This window comes from Neovison vison, chromosome 2 (genome assembly GCF_020171115.1).
Source record: "Neovison vison isolate M4711 chromosome 2, ASM_NN_V1, whole genome shotgun sequence".
Classification (NCBI taxonomy): domain Eukaryota; kingdom Metazoa; phylum Chordata; class Mammalia; order Carnivora; family Mustelidae; genus Neogale; species Neogale vison.
Genome location: NC_058092.1, coordinates 104,084,593 through 104,110,167, shown reverse-complemented (window position 1 = coordinate 104,110,167; position 25,575 = coordinate 104,084,593). Strand labels below are relative to the sequence as shown.

At 39.1% G+C, this 25,575-nt stretch overlaps 1 protein-coding gene across 21 annotated transcripts in view; it reads right to left on the bottom strand.

Annotated features, from left to right (window-relative positions):
* LOC122900399 (myomegalin-like) overlaps positions 1–25,575 on the bottom strand; it is a 179,894-nt gene that overhangs the window by 43,882 nt on the left and 110,437 nt on the right. For 20 of the 21 annotated variants that reach the window (XM_044239034.1, XM_044239033.1, XM_044239045.1 and 17 more), the window contains 12 exons: positions 24,859–24,972; positions 24,541–24,678; positions 23,693–23,872; positions 22,866–23,060; positions 20,623–20,790; positions 20,378–20,459; positions 17,019–17,110; positions 13,529–13,645; positions 13,011–13,148; positions 11,726–11,838; positions 10,465–10,592; positions 94–179 (listed from right to left, as the gene is read on the bottom strand). In XM_044239034.1, the coding sequence (XP_044094969.1) occupies positions 94–179; positions 10,465–10,592; positions 11,726–11,838; positions 13,011–13,148; positions 13,529–13,645; positions 17,019–17,110; positions 20,378–20,459; positions 20,623–20,790; positions 22,866–23,060; positions 23,693–23,872; positions 24,541–24,678; positions 24,859–24,972 (1,551 nt within the window). Of the gene's footprint in view, positions 1–93; positions 180–10,091; positions 10,593–11,725; positions 11,839–13,010; positions 13,149–13,528; positions 13,646–17,018; positions 17,111–20,377; positions 20,460–20,622; positions 20,791–22,865; positions 23,061–23,692; positions 23,873–24,540; positions 24,679–24,858; positions 24,973–25,575 lie in introns of those variants that run through there. The other variant, XM_044239044.1, reaches the window with a different exon arrangement.

Genomic DNA, 25,575 nt, shown 5'->3' with positions numbered 1-25,575 from the left:
TACTCTAGGCTTACACGGGCTGCAGGAGACTACCAGACCCCTAAGGGCTATGAACCTGCCACCCTGGGAACCCAGAACTTGACTTGGACTTACTTGCTGGCTACTGTGTGCAGCTTCCTCCTCGATGCTGTCTGTGAACTCGGTGCTAGCGTCTTCAGTATCATCCCCTGCGGCTGCACCTGGAAGTGAGTCCAGAAGAGAAAGATGATTCCCTTCGCAAGTGGCTTTCAGACAGCAGCTAAAATTACACTATTTGCCATCTGCCTCTGATTTCTTCCTTTTCCCATATGCACGGACCCCTGGCCAGCAGGGCTGAAGGCAGAACCACTGTACCAAATCTGCAGAAAAGACTTTCATCACTGATATTTTCTAATATTTAAGCTTAAGCCTTAAAACATTCACTGACTTTGACTGCGCAGACCTGTACCTAAAGAGTGGGCTGTTAGATAGAGTGGTTACCCCCTCACCTGTTTCGAGAAAGCCTGAACTATTTCCTGTCCTGTCAGCCTGGCTATGTAACAACTTTGTCTTTTGAAACATGGGCCCAACATGACTAACTTTTTCCCCACCATCAAGTACTGAGAGGGTCCCTGATTAAGGGAGACCTGTTTTTCTCATCCTTTTCCATCTCTGGGATCATGGAGTGACCATACCTCTGAGGAACACCCCTCTAGGGGCTGTGTACTCTACAGAAGCTCAGGACCAGTCAAAACTCAAGGTACAGAATAGTTTTGGTGTTTCCTAATTCCTTCCTTTACCCCCCCCCTTCTCTCTCAAACTCTTGTTCAATGCCTCCAGCATCTTTTGCCTGACGGGTTTCTTATAGTTCTTATACTTCCGAGTGAGTTTTAATACATTCTTTTGTTTCTTAAAGATAGACAGAGTCATCTGAGGACACAAACATCCATGTCTTGCACTAAGGGAGGGACAATAGCTGCAGTTTGTGGTCTGGGCAAAGATCTGAGACTCTGTTGACTAATAGAACTTTTTGTAATTCTATGCATGTGCTGCCCAATACAGTAGACACATGTGGTTACTGAGCACTCAAAATGGGCTAAGGTGATTGAGGAACTGATTTTTTTATTTAATTCATATTTAAATTTAGCTAGGCACACAGAGCTCATGGCCACCATATTGGACAGAACAAATCTGGGGCATTTCTTCCTCTCCATAGCTGTTATAATAAAAGACTGTCCATCCAATTTTAGATTAAGACCTGTGGCCCCCATTACTGATTTCTTCTGAAGTTGGGGGAATTTATGATGGTTAATTCATTTTAACACCAAAGAAAATCTACCATGACACTCCCCATGTCTACAGAACAGGTCTTATAGAAACTGCCTAAGTTAGAGAAACCTGAGATGGCATTCTGATTCTGGCCTCAGCAACCAACCAATTAAAACGATTATGGCCACCGAGTAACCTGTGCCTGAAAGAGATTAGGTGGTTTGTCCACGGTTACACAGATGGTCCTGACAAGAGCTGTGCCAAGAAGTCAGGTCTCTGGACTTTCAGACAGAGGCAACTCACTGCTCCTTCTGGTGACAAATCATTTCTTTATCTTTGCTTCTTCCTCCAAGACCAAAGAACCTGCTCCTGAGCTCAGACATCCATGGATAAATAATGAGCATCCATTATCCTCTCTGCAGATAAGGTGAACAGGACCATCTCACACCTTCATTCCCTCTCTTGTCATCTGCAAGTTCATGCCAGAGTATTTGCAATGACCCAGGCCAATCTTATTAAAGTACTAGAAGGTAGTAAGTATGTTGCCCTAACAACCTAATTTTATGACTCATTCCATGAATGTTGTATTAACGTTGGACCAAGTTTCTGTGCCCTGTTCAGTAATGTCCTACCTACAAGAGGTAACTCCACTACTCAGATTGTTAGGGATTCCTTGGCAGACATTGTACAAGAGGGATTTCCAATACTTACTCTTTCAAACCAGCCCCAGAACCATCTCATTCACAATAGTAGCTGCAGAGAGATGGATGAACAGACTCCCTACGCTTTGGCAACTCACTGAAATCCAGGATGCTAATTCACTTGTGGACATCCATATCTTACTATGCTTATTTTGGAAAATCATTCCCTGTACAACAGTAGAGATCAGAATCTTGTATTTTTTCTTTGTAAAGGAAATGAATGTCCCACTCAACGACAAATTAAGAAAACATGGTTCTCACATTGTTTCTCCTCTGAGCTTCGGGCTAGAGAATGTTCCTGTGGTTGAAGAAAGCTCAGCTGGATGAGTTGAACTCATCTCCATTATTATTCTTGGGGGCTTCTGTGGCCACGCTGCCCCACATCCCAGAGGGATTCCTGGGCTTAGGTTCCAGGAGTAAGGTTGAGGGACGATTGGAAAAAGTGACTGTCACTGGTCTTGAAGGCTTTCACCTCACATGTTCTGTCCTCCACTTACCTTTGTTGGCCTTTCTGATGCCTCGCCTGTATTTTTAGGTAATTTTCTCTCTGTAATTCACTCAGGGTCACAATACTATGGTTTTGACTTCATCAGGAGTTAAATGGAGACAAAGTAAGCATGCCCATTTCATCCCAGCATTCTACTACATAGAAGTTTTGCTTTCCTTATTTATTTTTAGCTAGTTTAGTCTGCTGTGGTTCCTTTAGAATAGCTTCAACAGTTGCTCGGCCTTTTACCAATTTGAATTAGAATGCTGAAGGCTGTGGGGAGAGGGGGCTAGAATAAAGGTGAAAAGGTTTTATAGAAAAAAATTGAAATGAGTAAGTTATTCCACATAAAACCCTGTAGGTTTACACTAGACACCTTTGTTACCATTTTTTTTAAATCAATGACAATAATTTTTCTTTTTTGAGGGAATATCCTTTTCTAAGCTTTTACAAGGCAACAAAATGCTATCTTCTGAACTAACTAGTGATGTTCTAAATTTCTGATTTAAATCTACTATACTTTATATTGGTGCACCTACTGCTTATTATTTGAGATACTCTGAAAAGTGAGAGTCTGTCACTTCAAATTTAACTTTCTTCTCCAGGTTTTATATCCAGGTTAAGTTTTACACGTTAGAAGAAATTTCATTAAACTTTTTTTTTTTTTATTTGAGGCTTTGATGGCGGTTCCCAAATTGTGGTTCATGCAAATTTCTACACTCAGACCCATTTATGTAATAGGGGGCATGCCCCAAACTCCCTTTTAGATTTAGAAAATTATTCTTCACCAGCTGACTTGATAAAGTACACAGAAATAAAATATCATAAACCCTTCTGTGAAAATCTAAGTGTCATGCACATGTAATTCTTTTAATCATTGAAACAGAAATGGATGGTTTTGTGGAGATTTTTAAATTGAGGATGGCATTAATTATTAAGAATATGGACCATGGAACCCAACTGTCTGGGTTTGGTTTCTGCTTCTATCATTAGTTCTGTGAACTTAGGCAAGCCACAACCTTTCTGTAACTCAGTTTCCTTACTTACTAAGTAGGGGAAACAGTGATATCCACTCCATACAGGCGTTCACTAGTGAACTTCAAAGGATTTGTTGTGTTTGAAGTGCTTAGAACAGTGTTTGGCATACAATGTATATGCATTAAATATTGCCTTTAAGCATTATTATCATTAGTAAACTGACATGGTCTGTGGGCTGAAAAAAGGTGGCCACGGAACCTAAGTGTAACCTGCAGAGATAAATTTTATACTTAATGTTATAACTGGATGATCTTGATAGCACTTATCTGCACTTCCTTACTTATAAATTTCTGTTTCCCCCAACAGGAGGCTTGAAGTAATACTTTTGGTCTCTCTCCTTCATAGGACAGTTGAAAAAACAGAGTTGTCAGTAAAGTAGGATGAATGCCTTTGGACAGGTGCTTTTACAAATAGGATTCATCATTATTACATTTATAACTGCCTTAAAACTCCATCATGTATGAATAAGCCTTAGAGGAAAAATCATAGACTGTTAATTCTTCAGTAATGAGCCCGAACTGGGTTATGACAAGACCATTTTCTCTAAATTCTACTATACAGTCATTATTTTTTCCCTTTAAGCTATTTATATTCAACCCACAGAAGAGGAATGGTATTTCCCATATCGTTACTCAGAACATAACAGAAATCCTATTTGACTAATTTTGAAAGGGGATTCAAAGAACAAAAACTGTAAAGCATGAGTAAGCATGCGGTGCCAAGCCCCTGGCTGGTCTTCCCTGAGCACCAGGCGCTCATACTCTGGGACATCTCACCTTCACTCTTAGGCACCTGTATTACGAGAACTCTTCCATGTTCATGTCATGAGCCAACTAACTGTCCCTGACTTAAGTAGGATGATGCTGTATGACAGAATCCAACAGAAAAGGTCTCCTGTCAAACTCAGCATCCATTCCTTTCAGGACCATAAAAGAACTTGAAGGTTTCACATAGTCCTCCATAAGCTTCTGCTGAGAAGTAGAAGTCTTCCACTAGACAGAGTCTGCTCATGGGACAGAAGTAGCTAGGAAAGAAAACTGGTGTCTGCGGCCGAGCCCCTGCTGTCTGCTGAGCCCCTTTATGGCGTAGCTTGGTCTATAGATGGCAACACCTCTCAAGCAGCTTTGTAGCTTGTATTTTATTCAGAAAGCAGTTTTCCAGGGGACTTATAATTCTGTAACGTCAAGGAGTTCCTCCTGCTCGTGGTTTCTTTTCTTTTCTTCAAAGAACATAAGCAGCAGACCTTTCCAGGAACATTTAGGGGAGAGCACCACCCACCATTAAAAGCTCACTCCTCACACCTCTATCCTGCTTACTACTGCTCTCCTTCAGCAAGGAGAACAAGAAAGAGTTTTTAAGGTAAGGGAGTTCATTTCACATTTGGAGGGGAAATGAAATGCTGTTTCTTTAGTCTCACTTCCTTGAGAAAAGAACAATCCAGGTTTCTTCCTTTTCCCTCCTCTAGTTAAATAAATCACAAAAGCATCCACTCATTCCAGAGCCTTAACTTTGACTTGGATTTTTAATACTGATTCTCCTATAAGAAAACAAACAAAAAAGACATGAGTTTTCTCTACTTCTCTTCTCATCCATCTTTTCAAGAATGAAACCAAATGGTTACTGTTTGGCCTTTGATACTTTTATTGGATCAGTAACAATTTCCTGTGTCTCAACTAAAGTAGCTGAAATTCTAACACTTATGTATTAAAAAGAACACTCTCCACTTAGCACAAATGTTAACACAGTTTAACATTGAGAGAAACGAATCTCCAGAGGAAAATATACAGCTTATTTGGGTGGGAAAATGGTCCTATAAATAATCTAACACCAAGTTATTGGACATTTAACATTTCACTTCCTTCTTCATTTAAATTGTTATGAAATCGCTTTACTTTTTCTCAAGAGCCCTACGATGAAAATTTTGATAAAAGTAAAACTGCTTTTATTATCAAACTGAATACTTCGTGGAAACAGAAATTCATGACTATTAGGACATACTTGTACACACACATGCCTCTAAAGTTTACAGACTGAGAGGTTGGTATTTTAGAGCAATGGTTTTGGTAATTGCAAAAGGAAGCACTACAGACTTATGTTATAGACTAAAAGCAAAGCTACATGCATGCACTAGACAATTATGAGTTTTTAAAGGGAACAACGAAACCAATTTAGCTCATCTACTCAACACCCCTGTTCTTTGTATTATTTTCTATCTAAGATTTTCTTGCCGAGCTTCCGGTTATATCCTTCTAGCTTTGGCAAAAGGAAACATATGATAAATTAAAAAGTTTATTTCTGGAAAAAAAAAGTTTATTTCTGGAATTTGACATTAAACAACGTAAAGGGAAAGTAATGCAAAAAAGAATCAGTACATCACTTTGTAAGTTTAATCATTCTTTTTTGAAATCTGTTAAAATTCATATTGTCAGCTTTACATGTTGTTTCCTTTCCACTTCTCATCCTCTACTGGAAGCAAATTACAATGCAAAATTTTTATTTGGGAAATTCGGCCTGGCTCATGTGATTACATATAAAGAAGTTGAGGACTTACCTTTTGTCAATACTCAAACTACTTAAAAGCAACACTCCTGTCTTCTAATTATAATGAAGTTGTTCAACAAAGTTATTACTCTGAATGTCTAGTGAGAAGATGTCTTAAATCTATATTCCAAAATGTTGTAAGACTCAAAAACTATTAACCTACAGAAATCACTCTGATATACTGTCCCACTCACTCATTCCTTCTAAGTTTTATTACCAGGTTGCTTCATATAAGCTCCATATTCCTAGCTACTCTTCCTACAGTACCGATGGTTCTTCATGACCAAAGGGAGAAAAAAGCTCTCTAAATTTTAACCTTAAAAGAGAAAATATTCTACATGCTCAGGTCTCAAATGATGTTAGTTTCTGAAAAAGAAAGCCAATTTCATTTAGTCTGCCTGTAGTACTATTTCTACAAGGCAAGATGGAAAGGGGACTGTCAGGGCATGGGTTCCTACCATTTCTTCCTAGTTTCATGGGACTGATTGTCACATTTCCCTGCAGGGCACTGGCTCCAGACCTGTAGAATTACTACTGAGGCCCTAGTTGAAGAGGCAACTTGAGTTTTTCAGGGACATCAAACTTATATTTTTCATATTAAAAGACCATGAGGTGCGCCTGGACATCCCAGTTGGCTATCTGCCTTCAGCTCAGGTCATGAACCCAGAGTCCTGGAATCAAGCTCAAGTTGAGTCAGGTTCCCTGCTCAGTGGGGAGTCTGCTTCTCCCACCCCCATCCTCCTGATTGTGCTCTTTCTCAAATAAATAAAAATAAAAATCTTCCAAAATTTTAAATAAATAAAGGACCACGGAATCAGAAAACAACACCCTTATCCTAACAAACAGGAACTAGGGTTTGCTAATACCAGCTGCCCAAGAAAAGCTAAGGAACTGAAATATTGTCCCTTTAAGGTTTATAGTCCAAAAGGAAGTGACCGTAGGTAAGTCAACTTTTATTCCTCAATGAAAAGAGCAATTTTTGGTATAGTCTGATCTGTTTCTCCTTTCCCTGATCAGAGAATCCTAGATCAAACTGGAAGAGAGACAGAACTAACATCAATTTTCTTGAACTGTTTTGAATCTGTGAACCAAACTTCCCAGGCCCACATACCAAATTAGCATAAATAAGCATCAAAGTGGAAGGTCTTTTAGGTTTAGGAAAGGTCTTTTATCTGTCCCAGACATCTCAGGTATAAACTGTGCAAGGAGAATATACTAAAGAGCCCTCCAGGAAACTTTTTGTGGCTAGGATCTAATATCCTGGAAAGGTCACAATTCTCTTAATCTTTATAGCTCTCTTACTGTATATAAAATGACACTGACAAATCTTTTTAAACTATGAAAAAGGAAGTAGAGGTACCAAAAATATGCTGCTGTCCGCAGTGAATGGAGAAGCAGGTGTGGGTGAGATTCAGGATAAGAGCACACCTACCAAAGCAAAAGGCTGACCAATATTAAAATAGCCCAGTAGTTCCTTTCCAAAATAATAACTTGGCTAAATAGCTTACAAGAAAACAACAGAAAAACGTTGACTTTTACTAGGCACTAATAATCATCAGACTTCTGCAAAAGAAAAGCGTTTAAGGCAAATACCGATCAAAAGGACTTCCATTTCACTCTTCAAATAAATGTTCCTGTAGGTCCTTTTCAACTCTTCAGCTCAGCTCTTAGAACTATAGACTTCATCTCCCCTGACTCTTACAACCATTGCTTTGTATATTTGCTATGATTCAAAAAGGAAATATAAGTAAAAGCAAATCTATCAATATGGATTTTTCTCAATTTAAGTTCTGTGCTTCTAATTAATCATGACCTAGGTTTAACTCATTCATTTCAAGATGATTTTCTTTTTTTAATTCAAATACAAGGTTCTACAAGCCCATGATGCTTTCTCTAAAATTATTGTAAGGCTGAAAAATGCCTGACGAAGGTAGAATAATCCAGTAAGAGAAAGGGTCTGTGCTCCTGGAGAGAGAACGGAATCATACTGTATCATGGTAAGTAGAATTCCATGAATGACGTGGCCAACAACAGCATCATCTATATGTGGGTTTACAGAAGAAAATTCATCAGAGCAGAGTTCTCTAATAAGATGCCAAATCATCATACAAAATTTTTAGACTAGCAAACTCTCTCAGGTAAGCACAGTTGGCAAGCCTCATTCTAGGACGTTAGCAGCAGATTTTAGTCACATCTAGAGTATCAGGATCAACCGCTTAGTTTATCCTTTGCCACAAAAATCACTTAATTATTTAAAATGTTTCCCAAGGACCAATATTAAGGGTGAGTAACTGTAGCACAAGTTAGTCTGTCTCTTCAGGATCCAAATTAGAATCAGAATTCACTTACTTTTTCCCACTAATCTATTTCAATCATTTTTCAATAGGAAGTTGGTTTTCTCAATATTCATCCAGCCACCTTAGTATTTCTAACACTTAGTAACAGTCCAAGATACCAAGGGAAATTCCTACTCTTGGAGGATAATAGGCAGTAATTAGAAATTACTGTAATCACTATAAGCCAGTAGAACCCAAGAATCACCCACAGTTGAATCTTAACGGGACACTTAGAAAGCTTCCTTGGTCTATTAGCAAAATTAAGGAAAAACACTTCCTAAATGTCTTATAATCATATGGCAGACTAGTCTTTGTTGGGTTGACATTTTTGTAAGTTCAATTACCCCCTCTTTCCTTCTAGAAAATTACAGAAAGTTTTGTGCAGGAAAAGGTCTCTAAAGATTAGAAGACTAGGAAAGTGGGTGGTTCTGCTTACACTTCCTATTGCTTCCTTAAATGACTCCCTACCCTAAAGGCCAAGAAAAGTGGAAAGCATCTCATTAAGAGGAAGGCTTACAGTTATCAATCTTTTGCAAAATATTTCATCAGAAAATCCCAGGGTGTTTCTCCAGTAGAACATTTTCTTCCCTGTCCACTTTGGTTTGACTGATGATGTTCTATCTGTTGTTACAGGCACGGCTAAGGTTACAGAAAGCTAGACAGAATTTAGAATATAAAGCAACCCATGTCAACACATGAATGTGAAAGAAATTAAAGAGTCATGTGAATAATGGAGGGAAAACAGAAAATTCATAGTGTGCCCCCTCGTTGAGAAAGAGTACTCTGTCACCTTTATGGTGCTGGAGAGCCTCACTCCCTGTCCACTGAAGTCCATGTTAAAAACCTGAAATCTCAGCTTTTAATCTAGGAAATTTATAACCAACAGAAATATGAAACCTCATGGTGTTGAACCTGTGAAGCTCCAAAGTAATCCTGACTACTTTTTATGCTCTTGACATTTAAGCAAGCAGAAACGCAAACTCCAGAGCACCCTTCCTCATGCCTGTCATGCTGTTGTAAGAAAGCACTCAATGACCGAAACCTATGAACCCAGTCGACGACAGTTCTTTCTAAACTATTCTAACAACACTTCAAAGCCTATTACTTATTTTAATGGAGTAATGTTTAAGCAGTAAAACATGAAAAAACATAGGACTCCATCTCGTGCCACTACCAAATCTCTAGCTGCAATAAGTAATTTGGTGAAATGATGAATTTAAAAGGGAACATTACATTTGAAATGAGCTTTTTACATAAAGAATCATGACTCTGAAATACATGTGGGAAAGCCTCAACCCCTGTTCCCCAAATTCCATGTTTGAAAACTGAAACGAATTTTTATTGAAATCATGTTCTGACTACATAACACCCTTGGTTTAAAGGAAAAATATTAATGGAATTTAATCTGCACCTAATCTAATTTCACTATCACTATTATTCAACTATAACCTCTGGAACACTCTCAGAGAAGGTTTCCTATAAGCACCTGAACTGCCTTTGCCTCCTCTCACTGACTTGACCCTTCTAATACTTGTAGTCTGCTATGGCAAGACTTGGCTTTGATTACTTTCTGATAAGGATTATACCACTTCTGCAAAGTAATTCCTATAAAGACATTTAATCTCTTTCTCTTTCATCTTGAAACTTTTATTTGATTAAAAAAATCATCTCACTCAAAGAGCAGGAGTTGGCTGATGGCAAAAATAATACGCATGCATGCATTTATGACATGATATGGAACATATGAAATGGACGGTGAGAGCAGGGGAGGAATAAACTTTATTGGCCCAGGGGAAGAGATGGGGGAACAAGGAGGGGCCGAGGAAAAGGTGAATATGGGTGGGAAAACTGAAATGGAATGCTTTAAAAGGTATACATACACTTTGTAACCTCCACCACTCAACTCCAAGATGGTATGTACAGTGCCATTCAGGTAGACTAAAGTGAGTTTCACTCTGTAGTTGATGCTACTTGTAACAGTTCTACCGTTAGCAAGTCATCATTTAATTCTGCCAGAGTCAGACAAAGCTCTTGGGTTAGTGCAAACAAGGTTTTCCATCCTGGGCTGCAGGCTGACCCGCCAGTGCTCAGAAGGCATGCTTGTGACGAACTCGCACACTTTCCAGTTCCCCACCTCCAATGGCAGCCAGGGTCTCCAGCCTGCTTAAGCGCTCCAGGCTTCTTCCAAGAACTTCTTCTAGCCGACCGCGTATCACCTGGGCCCCTTCTAGTTCCACCTGCAGAGTTCGGTCTCTCTCAGAGCTGAGTAAACATGCCACATGGAAGGAAAATGGATTAGCCACCAACTAAAATGAATCTGCATATACTTCCAAAGAGCCATGAGACTTTCTAAAGGATGCTCTCTAGGACACAAGAAGTAAACAGTCTGTGTTTGGGCACTGTTATCCTTCACTGCAGATAGATTAGCAAGGCCAGCTCCTTTCTTTAAAGCTTGCCTCTTTATGCTAGATTGTGGGCCAGTATCATGTAAAATTATAGATCCTAGGACTTATGTCTGTATAGTCAACATAGGAGAAATTTCACTTGTTGAGGAGTATTAGTTTCTGAAAAAACAAAATCGGAAAAACTAAATGCAAACTGAAACATTACTGAGCCAAGTAGGACTGAGCCAAGCACTACTGAAGATCTGTGTTCTCTCATTTGGTAACCAGACCGGACAGAGCTCTGAAAAGGAATCTGACTCATAGAGACTAAAGATCCAGAGATTCTTTAAAAAGTAATATAATCAACTGGTCCTTATTGTATCTTTCCCCTGCCTTTATTTACCTGAAGTAGAAAGAAAAAGAATGCTTAAACTGAACAATCACCTAGAAGAAAATGAATAGTAAAAAAACAAAAATTAGGAAAAAGCAAAAGGGACAAGGGGAGAAGGCAGAATGAGGAAAAAAAAAAGGGGAATATAAAATGAAAATGAACCAGATGATATAATATATATGATCAAAAATCAAGAAGTACAATAAATATATTCACCATGATGGCTATCAGTGATTCTGGGTTGATATCAGTCATCATGATAAATACATTTTCTTCAATGAGATTCGGTATCAATACCCTTTATATCCCACTCTTGGAACGGAACAGCCCTTACCAGGACATGAAGCAGAGGAAGGAAAAGAAAACACTGAGTGTTTACTGTACACAAGGCATTGCTGTAGACACCTGACAAGTCTCATTTGATCAGTGTGTAGCTGTACAAGATAGGCACTATTTCTGACTTAAGACTTAAACACTAGGCTCTGAGAGGTCCACAAACAACAAATGACAAACTGAGTATTCTTAGTAATTGTCTGATTTTTTTCCCTCCCTTCTTTGAAATCATAAGCATCTGAACCTGAAGAGGAATAGAAGGGTAAACACTGCCGTCACTCTCCTACCTCTCTGGATGGGCATGGAACTTCACCAGACTGCTATAGAGCTGTCTCTCTGCTTGCAGAGCCTCATTGAGCCGACTCCGTTCATCTACCAGCCCTTCGAGCATCAGCAGTAACTGAAGAAACAGCAGAAGCAATACGCAGACAGACATGAGACATGAAGCCACAGCGGATCCTGAGAAAGCAGCCAAAGGAATGGACTTGCATGCACTAGGACCAAAAAATTTCACTCTCTTCTACTTGCTTAAAACTTTCTATTATATTTTACAATTTTCAAATCAATGGCACATTATCTTTTTTTTTTCTAATCTTTAAAACTATAGGGCAGAAGTCAAACATGAGAGCAAGAAGGAGAGAGATGCCAGAAGCAGAGGGAAGAGCTGAGAGAAGGGAGTGCAAGGGAAAGGGAGGAAGGGCAGGAGGAGACATAAAGCAGGACTTACTGGTATTCTTCATTCATTCAATAAATATTTACTGAGCACATTCTATGTGCCAGGCTCTATTTTAGGGATAAGTGTACTATGTGTAGTGGGTGGTGGGGACACCATCAATCACAGACCTGTGTCGCAGTGAGCCCTACAATAAGTGCTGTACAGAAATGAGCCATGACGTAACACAACCAGCAGAGAGGTCTGTGTAAGTGAACTGCTTGACTTAAAAGCCAGGATTGGAGTGAAACGAGTAGTTTGTGAGAGAGAGGATAACAGACAGGGAGCACAGGCAAGCAGGTCTTTTTTAAAAGTCTGGCAACTGCTGAGTGAAGTAAGTCAAGCAGAGAGAGTCAATTATCATATGGTTTCACTTATCTGTGGAGCATAACAAATAGCATGGAGGACAAGGAGTGTTAGAGAGGAGTAGGGAATTTGGGTAAATTGGAAGGGGAGGTGACCATGAGAGACTATGGACTCTGAAAAACAATCTGAGGGGTTTGAAGTGGCGGGGGGGGGGTGGGAGGTTGGGGTACCAGGTGGTGGGTATTATAGAGGGCACGGCTTGCATGGAGCACTGGGTGTGGCGAAAAAATAATGAATAATGTTTTTCTGAAAATAAATAAATTAAAAAAAAAAAAAAAGTCTGGCAACTGAAGAGAGGTCAGCTACAAGGTAGTAGCTAGAAAGGAATTACAAATGTTAGGGGCACTTCTTGCTGAGGCTGACCAAGGCGAGGCAACTTCAGAGCAGAGATTCTCTATGAAGCTCCATTAACAAACCCTTTCAGAGATCACTGAGATTGACATGTTTTCCACCATTTGTTCCACCATAAAAATGCTTATATTCTAATGACTTACTTGTTGTCTTCGATTTCCTAAAGTCTCTTGACCCTGTGATTCTACTGAAGCGACTTTTTCCCGAAGAAGTAAGACTTCTTGGGTCAGGCGTTCCACAGCTGGTATGTCTTCAGGATCAACCAGTTGCATCTGCAGATCCTAAAAGTCAAGAAAAAAACTAGTAATAAAAATGTGGGGTGCTTGGCTGGCTCAGTCAGTGGAGCATGCGACTCAATCTTGGGGCTGTCGATGGCTATCTAGCAGAGGAGAAAAGGAGCAGATGTCCCTGAAACAGTCTGCTGTACATGCCAGCGGAATATGGATAAGCCATATGAAACAGTACATTCTTTGTGAAATTTCAGCAATGCCAATGTAAGTCAGAAAGAATATGGTGATATTAAGAGGCTCAAACTGACAGTGCATCAAGGAACTAAGGACTGGCCAAAGGGACTCAGGGTATCCAAGTGTCGTTTGAGGATGCCCTACAGGTATTCTGAGCTGTAATCACTTCCAAGGATCTTGAGAAAGCTGGGAAGGACCTTTATGAGGTCTTCTTTAATCTGTATGTTCCTGGTCAGGGACTCCATGTCGGCAGCCTGAACCTGTAGCTCTTCCTCTTGCACGGCCACCATGGACTGTAGTGCAGAAAGTTCCATCTGTGGAGAGAAGAGATCCTGGAAGTCAGTGTGCAGAGGAAGCAACATCTGTCACATTCACATTTTAACCCTGAGGCCAAGGTTCTTCCATGTTGTATCACCATCAGCCTATCATGCAAGTGCCAACTACCAGATGAATAGTGCTCGATCGGGTCAGATCAATAAACCACACAGTAAGGTACCAAAGGGTGTTCCATGGGAGTAATGGTAGATTTAAGGATGTCCTCCACTTTAATTAGCACTAGAAAATATTTCAAATTTGCTTAATTAATGAGCTTATTATGCTGCTTCAAAAATGAGCAGATGGGTGAATCCTCCTCCCACCAACCCTACAGGATCACTACTCTACTATTCTCCAGTTTACAGAGGAGGTGACTGAGGTGTAGAGAAATTAAGGACCCTGTGCAAATTTACAGAGCTAGAAAGGGGGAGATCCAGAAAGTGAACTCCCCAGGAAGCAGACTCAGAACTCGAGGTTATAATGACTTTCCTGCAGATTCTACAGATCCATATACTCTTTATAGTAAGGGTAAGTTATTTGTAAGTACACATTGTAAGGAACTTTTGGTGGGGGGGGGTTACTTATTTATCTGTCAGAGAGAGATGGAGGGAGAGCACAAGCAATGGAGAAGTAGGCAGAGGGAGAAGGAGGCTCCCCGCTGAGCAGGGACCCCGACGCAGGGCTCGATCCCAGGACCTTGGGATCACGATCTAAGCCGAAGGCAGAAGCTTAACTGACTGAGCCACCCAGGCGCCCCCTGTAAGGAACTAGCTAGAGATAATTAAAGAAATAGGTGTGACAAAGAAGAGATATAACACACAGCTAGTTTAAGGTATAGCCAAGCTTCCTAAAGAAAGCAGCACCTGTTTCTTTAAGATATAAAATGTAAGTTATAAGCAGTAAAAATTTTATTTCGAATTCCACCGATGCTGATAGTTCACTATATGGGCTGGTGATAATTTATAACTACTCAAAGTATTTGATGCTCTGGGCTCCTGCGGCATGTTAGGAAGAAATGCTTCTCCGGTTTCTTTCCAGGTTGAAGGACCTCATTTAATGTAACTCCTGACCTTTCTCCACTCCCTTTAGCCAGCGCCAGGCAGGGCAAAGGACTTATCTGAATGGTATGTTGGGGAAGAATAAAGCAGGCATGCTTGACTTAGCTCCAGATTTCTTTTTGGAAGGCACCTGCCTACAGCAAGCCTGTTGTTGCCACTGCTTCTCCAAGAGCCTGCTCTTGGAGTGGCTACCAAGGCCCAGTGTCATCTGTGATTAGGCAGGTAAGTCTACCACTTCTGGGAAATTGGCTAGCAGACCTGCTGATTCTTGGATTACATTCTCTACTTTATCAGTAATGCAGTCGATAAAATACCAAACTGTCTGCATGACCTTGTTTTATCTCTCCATTTGTTCAGATCTTGGGCATGGGAAATGAGTGCTACTAGTAGGCCTCTTCAGAGACCTCTATCATTATGTAGCCAGGTATTTGCTCCATAGAAGAAAAATTCAAACACAAGGAAGAAAACATTATTATAGCAAGATAAAGGTCTGCAGTCAGGCAGACGTGGGTTTTGGGTTTTAAATCTTGGCATAATCTCCCTATAAGGCATTTAAACTGAGCTTCAGTTTCCTCAATTGTAAAACAGAAATAATACCTACCTTTTAGCGCTATGTGAGAATAAAGAAAATGGATTTAAAAGCACCTGGCAGGCAATTAGTAAATGTTAATTAACTACTACTACCACTACTACTATGACTTCAAGACAGTAGAAAAAAAAAGTTTTTCTTAAAAAAAATCAAGAAAATCTACTTGGCTTTTGGTATACATCTAGTATCAGAGGGCATGTGATAATGTGTGTGTGTACACACACATTGAACTAAGAGGTTGGTAATTAAGGACACAAAAATAAGCAACACAGCCAAATATAACTCACTCAAAATAACCATTCATAGTCTTATTAATTTTATGATCCCCCAAACAGGACAGAACCAAAAAGTAACACTATTCTGAATCAAGTATACATGAGAAAAACAGGACCAGCACATGGAAACCAAAATCTCCTGACATGAATTATCAGATAATGGCTAGGGAGAAATCCCAAAAAAGGAGGGGAGCTAGGGGATTTTTAAAACTGGTATTTGTAAATGCCACACAATTTCATATCCTCAAAACTTGAGGCATATAACAGGAAGCTGGTTGTAAGAAGAAATATAGTAATGAGAAGAGAAATTAAGAGGTACAGCAAGATAATTTCACCATGAATATGAACACAGGTTTTATATTCTAGATCTAACTCTGGCTAAGAGGTGGAACAAATCTGAGAAGCCAAGTGACTAGCCAGGTAAACTTCATGTACTTTTGATCCTCCAAAATAGATGCCCTGGCAACATAAAGCTTTTTAGTTTTAGTGGGTAACTCTGTCCTGTGGCCCTAATACTTCTTCCAAACCACAGCTGGACATACAATTGCTGTAAAGGGAGGGAGAAGGAGAAGGGCTTCTGTAAGGCCAAGAGGCCTCTTCTAAGAAAATTCATGAAAACTCTATTGCTAGAAATACAGAATAATGGAAAAATGATCTGCTCCAAGTAATGACCTCTTGGCAAGTATTTTGAGTCACAAAAGACCTGAATTTAAATCTTTGCTTTGGTATGTGTTAGTTACATGACAGTTCCCCACCTCCATGGTTTGCTTTCATTTTGTTTTTTTGAGAGAGCATGCATAAGCAGGTGGGCGAGAGGGGAAGAGGAAGAGAGAGAATCTTCAATCTCATACCCTTGAGATCATAAACTGGGCTGAAATCAAGAGTCAGGCGCTCATCCGACTGAGCCACCCAGGGGTCCCTTCCTACCTCCACGTTTAAAAAAAAAAAAAAAAATCAGTGTTTCACCTTCTTCAAATATAAAATAGGGCCAATAATACCATCTAGTTTGCAGAGCTATAAGCTTTAGTGCTAATTTAAGTACTCAGAATAGTACACTGCATATAGCAAGTACTCAAAGAACATTATCGATCATTCCCAAAATTCCTCTGTTCCATGTTTCTAAAGTAATTTCATGGATCTAATGTCATAAGTCCAAGCAGCAATTATATAGTATGTCATTTTTTCACCAGTTCTTTAGAATTATTCCAGTCTGCAATGGGCAGAGAAAGCAGCCTTTGCCTTTTCAGCACTTAAAAGTTTAATGGTCTCCATTTACCAAAGAGCATCTATTGAGAAAATGTATACATAAAGCAATTTCTATTTTTCTCCAGAAAGGAAACTCTGCATCTGGACATAGATATTATATTTGGACAACTATACTCTTTTAAATATAAACTATTTTGGAAGAAAATAATAGGAATTTTAAAATTAGGGTCACTAGAACACTCACCCGACTTTCTCTTTCTTTTTTAGCCATGAGTTCAAGTTCCTCTTTGGCATTATTCAATTCTTTTTCCAGCCCGGCAACTGTGTCCAAGTCTCCTAAAAATGACCACATAGCACTCATTTTAATCACCATAACATCGCTGACCTCTGCTGCTTTGTTCCTGTGGAATCTATTCTGAATACACAATCTCATGACAACAAAAATATATGCACAGATTGTTCATTGCAGCATTATTTGTAATAATAAAACACTGAATCAATCAACATGCCTATAAAAAGAAGACTGAATAAACCACGGTATATCCATGCAATAAGGTACTATATACAACTTTAAGAAAGGATGAGGAAAGTGTTTATGAACTGGTATGGAGTAATTTCTAAGAAACATTGTTAAGGAAAACAAGTTGGGTACAAAAGAATACATCTAGTGTAGTCTGTTTTATATTAGGAAAGGGGGAAATAGGAACATACACATACACATCACATATAGACACAGGATTGTTCTCTTACTTTGCAAAAAGAAACATAGGAAGGATAACCTAGAAATTAAATTGGTTGCCTTCAAGGGAGGGGTGAAAACCAAAGGGATATGTTAGGGAAGTTGATGGGTCTTCTGAGCATACTTTTTTATATATTTGAATTTTGAACCAGTTAATGTGTAAAGTTAGTTCAATAACAATGGGGAAGAAAAAACCTAAAACTGAATATTAACATAAGTTAAATGAACCTATATAATAGATAATATAAGCACCCAAAATTTTTAAAAATTAATCCAAATAATTTTTGAACTCACTATCACTATTCTAACTGTATACCCTCAGTGGGAGATAGTCTAAAGATTAAAAAAAATTTAAAAAATCTTAAACATTATTTATAGACTTATTATTGATAGTGGTACTCATGTAGCAATTCTAAACTACGTCTATGTATTATGCAAGTGGGTAAATATTTCATGATAGAGGTAACCAGGTTTCTCAAGGGCAGAAAAAGGGCAGATACAAATACAAAATCAGGCAAAGAAAGAACTTGTGGTGTTAAATTAGAATGAGAGAAATCAGTATCAAATGCAAACACAGACCCCTTAGCTCTGTTCACCTAAAAGGGCCTAAAAGCAAATGATAACCTGTGGCCAAGAGCCCATCTCATACCCAGGTATTAGTACCTAAATGCCATTTCCCACTTAACCAACTTCAAGGAACCAGAGCTCTTTGAAGTAACGCGCAGTTCCAGGGCTGAGGCAGGGAAAGGGAAAGGTGATCACAGGACACCTTATTGTAGCAGCAAGTGTGGAAGGGACGAAAAACTGATAACAACATACCGAAAGGACAAAGGAGCAGCTTGAAGGGGCCCCAATTGGCCAAACTGGGGGTAATTTGGGCATCAAATGGAATAAAGACAGAAACAGATGATAAAATATTTTTTTAAAAGAATATACTAGAACATGTTGATATTTTAAAAAATGGAGTGGGGGAGACTAGGGAAAGGGTACCTCTTTATGAAAGAACATGTGCTAATACACAGGAAGAAATTTTAGAAATATAAATCACTTTTTTAAATGTAACTGCTGCTTCAGGCAAGGCTGACAGGATGCTGGAAGCCCTGGGTGAGTAGCCATGGGGACACAGTCAACCTCTCGGGCTGCTGGGTGGCAGGGAGAAATGGGAGAAATGAGTCTTCATAATGCAAAGGTCTGGCAGATACCATCTTAACTAAGGAAAACACAAACTGCTATCATATGCTCCTGATGTGGGTGCTGAGAAAGACCTCACCCTTGCAGTCTTGCCAAAAATGCTGAACTTGAATTGAACCATGAGGAAACAATCAGAGCCAGATTGAAGGTCATTCGCTGGCTCAGAGTCTTCAAAAATGCCAATGCCTAAAAAGACCAAAAAAGGCTAGAAAACTGTCCTAGACTAAAGGGACTAATGAGACATGACAACTAAATGCACACATGGTCCCAGAGGGGGAGACCCAATCATCAGGAACATTCGTGGGACAACAGGAACTCTGGATATGAACTGTACGTCAAGTACGAGGACTATACCAAGGTTAAATTTTCTGAATGTGATAATTGTACTATAGTTATGTAGGAGAAAGCCCTTGCCCTTAGGAAATACAAAATGAAGTATTTAGAGATAAAGTGTCATGGTATCTAAGTAATTTTTAAATGGCTTAGAAAAAACATTCGTGTGTGTGCATGGGAAGAAACAATGCAAATGTGGCAAAATGTTAATAGGGGGTGAATCTTAATAAAAGTCTTTGTGGATATTCACTGTATGATTTTTACCACTTTTCTAGAAGATTGAAATTTGCAAAATAAAAAATTGCGGAAAGGTACTTTTTTTTTAAAAAAAAAAAGGTAAATAGGGAGTGAATTAAATAAATCCAGCATTCTTTACCTTTAACTAACAAAGTTTTCCTGAGAAAAAATAACTACTTGCATGACTTACCTATGGAATTCCATAATACCTTACACTATAACAAAGACACAAACTTTTTCTTTTTTTTTTTTTTTTAAATAGCTCCATGCCCAGCCAAGCATGGAGCCCAGCATGGGGCCTGAACTCATGACCCTGAGATCAAGACCTGAGCAAAATCAAGAGTTGGATGCTTAACTGACTGAGCCACCCAGGCACCCCCTTGTATTTTTTAGTATCATTAAAAAAAATCATAAGTTAATTCTCCAAATCCACAACCTTTCTTATTGCATTATAATTACCATTTCACTAATAATGGTGAGCCCCTATTTCTACAATTCACGGGGTAAATCTCTTCCTTGAAGCTACCCCAGATCCCAACCTTCTGCTCTGTGAAAGTCAGAGACTCTAGTACCCAGCACTCATTTAGGTTTTGCTCATACTCTTCCCAAAATTCATTTGTTTTCTGGAGTTCAAGGCCTACAATCATCTCTTAGATGGCTGTGATCTTGGCAAATAACTTAATGTACTCTGCCTCCCCCTCCCAACACTATAATACAGGTTAGGTCAAGTTACTGTGAGTAGCCTCAGCCTGCTTGAAAGATACCCAGGAGAAGGTGTCAGCCCCGTGGTCCTATTGTGTCCTATTGTCCTATTGTGTCTGGAAAAACTAGCTCTTGCATTTCTGAATCCCTGCAAAGCTATCTATTAAGAATAATCAGGAGGCAGTTTCCCTGGACCAAACTGTGTATCCAAAACAACAGCTTCATTTCAACAAAATAAGGGTAGTTCCTTCTAGAAGAGACATGTCTTCAGACTTTCAGGGGGAATCTAAACTTATTTTTTTCCATTAAGGAAGGAAAAGAGAGCCTTGGCCAAACCTATTAACAAAGTTACAGAAAGAAAAGACAGAAGATTCCTTAATGAAATTAAATTTGATACTTACCTAATGAGGACCTGGGTATACTGGTATCCCCTTTGGCAGTCAATGAAATGCTATCATCTTTGGAGGGTATATGCACTGAACCCTAAAAATCAGAAGAGTCAAGGAATTTAGAAAGGCACGGAACCACAATCACAATGACAAGGACCTGGAATGTTCTCACAATTTGGTATTAAAATGACCAAACTTAGGCCTCTAACACAAAAAGGCAGTTAGCATGAACATTTACATAAGCATGTAATTCTTACTTGATCAGTCTGTTCTCCAAGATGGGGGAGGCTGGAGGTAACTTCGGTGGGTTGGTTAGAAATGAGGGTTTGGGACACCATGAAGTCCTTCCCTCCTAGATACTGGCGCAGGGCCTGTAATTCTGAATTTCTTTCCATCAGGGCTCGTACCATCTTCTCTGCAGCAGCCTAGTAAGGAAATCACACACACCATTAGAAAGATACTCTAGAAAACAAAATTTGTGTTCTGAAGTTATTCGTTAAAAGACAGTTGTTTATGAAAAGCCAGTGGGCCTCCCTATAATAGTTCCCTTGCTTTCAGTTTATAGGGAAAAAACAGCAGATGAGTAGAAAGAAAGTCTCTCAGAGGAAGAACATTGGAAAAACTGAATATAACATACCTATTATGGATCAAACAATCTGAAATTGGCTCTGCCAGAACTCTATCAGGCTAAGTTATTAGATTCTGGTTTGATGTCCTTTACTCTGGGAAACATGTGCCTGTGGCCTGGATGTTCTTTACCCACCCATTTGTTTGGTTTGCTCCCTTTACATCTTTGCCTACTGATACCTTATCGGATTGGCCTCCTCTGCATATCCTGTCTAAAACATCCACCTTTCTCTACTCCCAGTTCTCCCTGTCCTGCTAAGTTTTTACAATGCACTTATCATTATCTGATATATGTTCATTGTCCATCAACCGGATATAAGTTTCCTAAGGGCAGGTTCTATGATGTTTTCTGCTGAATCACAAGAGCCCAGAACAGTATCTGGCACATAGTAGGGACTCAATGCACATTTATTGAATGCATCAATTACACAGAAACATTTTTATCAAACCATACAATCAGGAGAATCTGAACCTCAAAACCATCAAACCCACTTTATTTAATTTCAAATCCCAGTTTTCTAAGACAGATGACGGCAGAGTAAGGAAAAGATTTAGAACATTATTTGTGACCATTACCACATTGAAAGTCTGCATTTAATAAAAAAAAATCTGGAAACAACAAATTAAGACTAAAATTACTGGGGGTAAAAGATGATAAATCAGGACTATACTAGCTGTACCAGCATCCACTGTTTCTGGGGACAATTACTACTGCTTTAATGAGACGCTGAGCTCTTGTCACAATTTCTAAGGGAAATAAAAAAATAACCTTACATTTTTAGTAAGTAAAATTTGGGCTCTTCAGGGATTTGGACATAACCGAGGTAACAGTACATTATTAATTTGCCTGAATAAAAATCTGTAGAAGCTATTATGGGAAAAAACATAATAGAGAACATATAAGACCTCTTATGTATATGAAATACCTGTGTACCAGTACTGTAAGATTAATATATCCCATGTTACTATAAATTATTTATTCTCATCATAGCCTTTGAAAAGAACACCATCTTTTTTCCTCTTAATATAATTCATATTTTTTAAAGATTTTATTTTTTTTATTTATTTGACAGACAGAGGTCACGAGTAGGCAGAGAAGCAGGCAGAGAGAGAGAAGGAAGCAGGCTCCCTGCTGAGCAGACAGCCCAATGCGGGACTTGATCCCAGGACCCTGGGATCATGACCTGAGCCAAAGGCAGAGGCTTTAACCCACTGAGCCACCCAGGTGCCCCAAGATAATTCATATTTTATAAGAATTTTTAAAAATGGGAAGCCTTCGGGGGGCTCAGTCAGTTGAGCATCTGCCTTCAGCTCTGGTCATGATCCCAGGGTCCTGGGATCGAGCCCCACATTGGGCACTCCGCTCAGCAGGGAGCCTGCCTCTCCCTCTGCCTACTTCTCCCTGTCCGCTGCTCCTTCTGCTTGTGCTCTCTCTCCCCATCTCTCTGACAAATAAATAAATAAAATCTTAAAAAAAAAAATAGAGAATTAAGAAAAATATATCAAGTATAAGTTCTCCCACAGCTTGGCTAGAAATAGAAAATATCACTCAAGTCTTGAGAATGTAGAATCAAAATACTCCAGAACCTTGTATTGTCTTCTGTCAAAATTATCAAATATTAAGGAAAGAAAATGTGTAATGAAGTTAATGGGTACATGTACTATTTAGGCACCCTTCTCAATGCAAAGTGCTCTACCAATAGGTAGAGCATGCTCTGCATAACAGATGTAAAACTGTAATCTAGGAAACAGACTGTTCCTAACAGAGCAGACTGTAAAATCCCACATACGTACACACTACAATGTTCAAACACTCCCTATTCACAGACTAGAAACACACTGACACTCTTCTGGTCTGCACATTAGTCCTTACCTGGCTCTCCTGCTCCCTGGTGCTCATAGACTGAAGCAGGCCTTGAATCTCGATTTCATGTTCCACTGCTTGTTTGTTTCGATCGCTCAGCAGTTCCTGCAGCATCCTTTCCTTTCGTTGTAGGCGCTGGCACAGCTCCTCTGCTATCTCACTCTGCCCTGGTCCAAGTTTACAGAGCAACGTGGCACTAAGATCCTAATATAGAAGGGACAGTGTAAGTTCTGGAGGAAAGAATCCCCTCTACTACATATCAAGGGGTTTATAAGAATCTGCTATAGGAAAAAGAGCTATGAGATTCTGGGGAGCAAATATCATGTTTTATTCTCCTTTGTTTCCCCAGATCTTGCACAGGCCTGGTACACAGAAGGCTGTAAATACATGCTCAATGAATGAACACTCACAATCCAGAAAAACACTCATAATGTCAACTTACATATTGTTTTCTGAAGTAGGCTCTTTCCCTATTTGCTCAGGATACATAACAGATGAAGATAAATGGACATTCAGTCCATGTATTTTTTTTTCCCCAGTACAACTTTTATAAGGCAACAGAAAATGATAAGCTGAAAAAGAATAATGAGCACTATATTTCTTAGCATGGTGATGAGGTTCCTACTTCTATACTGAGAGGCTGTAGATGGCAGTTAAAACTGTGGAACCACACTGCCTGGGAGGCTTACTGGCTTTGTCACTTTCTAACTTGCCCAGGTATTTAAGATGGTATTTAAGACTTGGGTCACTGGCACCCCCAGACCTAAAGAGTCCCAATCCAGGACTGAGATTATGTAATCACTAAACCAATTGCTTTTAATTAACTAAAGTCTTGCCTCCACTTCTTTGTTCCTATCATGCAGAGATGTCTGTAACTGCTGAATGATACTTTCTTGTTCCTTCTGCCAATGGCTAAATTTGGTTTCCCTTTCTTCTTTCAGCCATTGCAGGTTTTGACAGGTGGCAGATAACTGCTCTACTTCCAGGCCTTTGGCCCTCAGGAGACTCTCCATACTCTATAGTAACAAAGAAAACAAGGATAAGTCAAAGGACCACCCCAAACTCAGCAGGATAAATAAGATACTTGATCCGCCTTCAAATTATCTTCTAAAGTATCAATTTTTTGCAAAAAGAGAAAACTTTATATCTGATCTAACAATGCCATACTAATCTTCGGTTTTAGAAACTCTCATCTAATTTATTTAGAGAAATAAATACAATGTATATGAAAAATGAAGTTTTTTTGAGGAGGCAGGCTATGCTACAGAGGAAGTGAAGAACTTTTTTAAGAAGTGGCAGATGGTTAAATATATAAGCTTTATATAAAAGCTTCTATAATCAAGTGTTCTGACTGTGGCTATACAAGGATATGCATATAATATTAATGAGAAAACAACAGTAAAACAGCTGTTTGGGCAATGCTTACATAAAAGTATTCAGATATTGATGAGGATTAGAAAGAAATCAGAAAGTGTGCCTGGAAATCCATAATCACTGCTTCCCCCTATGAACTCCACAACATAAGTACGAACACTTCTCACTTCCTAATCTACAATGATGAATAACTATTTTTGTTGTTTTCATATTTTCTTTCTTATAAAGCAAATACCTTGGTTTTCAGAAAATGAGGGAAAGGGTTGATGCTTCAGGCTTAGCATCCAACCACGGCAGACTGTGCTCTTACCTGCATGGTAGCTTCATTAGAGGAGAGAATACCACGCAGTCTCTCTAAGTCATGATCTCGCTCTCGCATAGCAAGATGAAGTTGACGCAGTTCTTTTTCTTTCTCTTCCAGAGTGGAGAACTTTTCATCTATAGCCCGCTGCAAGGAAAGTAAGGATCTTAGAGCGCCTTAGGATTCACTATTGTGATCACACTTAATAAAAATATAAAGGAAGGGAAGACCAACTCCAAAAAGCAGCAAATTAAGGAGACACATATTTCTGAGTACCTATGTGAAGAGAATAATTCATAGCGCTGTAAACAAAATTAAGGTGCATACCTCTAGAGCAACATCTCGATCTTGTATTCGCTGTCGAAGTTTCTCAAGCAACATTTCATCTGCTTCAAAGGTTTTGTCTGACTTATCTCGATACTGCAGGAGTTCCCGAAATTCCTAATGAGACCAAAACATACTTCTCTTTAATCATATATCCAATATTCAGTGAATTCCTACACTTTGCCAAACAATTTGTTATTCAGGATAAAAAACAAAATGTGATCACTCAAGGAAAACACTGGTTAGCAGAGATAAAAGATATACAAATCGTTAACTACTGTATACATGTGTACACATGTGTGTGTATAAATATATGTACACATTATGTATATGAAGTGTATATGTCTGTATAAATATATGTACACATTATGTATATGAAGTGTATATGTCTGTATAGCTAGCTCCTGGGAATACAGGCTGCACTGTCTAAATATGCCTGAAGGTGTCACTAAAGATCTCACAAAAGAGGTTATACTTGCTCTGTGAGCCTTAAGAACTGGGAGCTTCCCAAGTGAAGAGCTGGCGGGGTATTTCTAATCAGAGGAAAAAAATGTATACACAATACACATACACTATGAAAAAACTGCATGATCAGCAGAATGAACAGGATTCAATGGGACTGAAGCTTAGAGCAGGAGACCAATTACAGTCTTCTTCAGTATTCCATATTTTCCCTCATTCATTTATTATGTAAGTAACTGGAAACTTCTATACAGATGT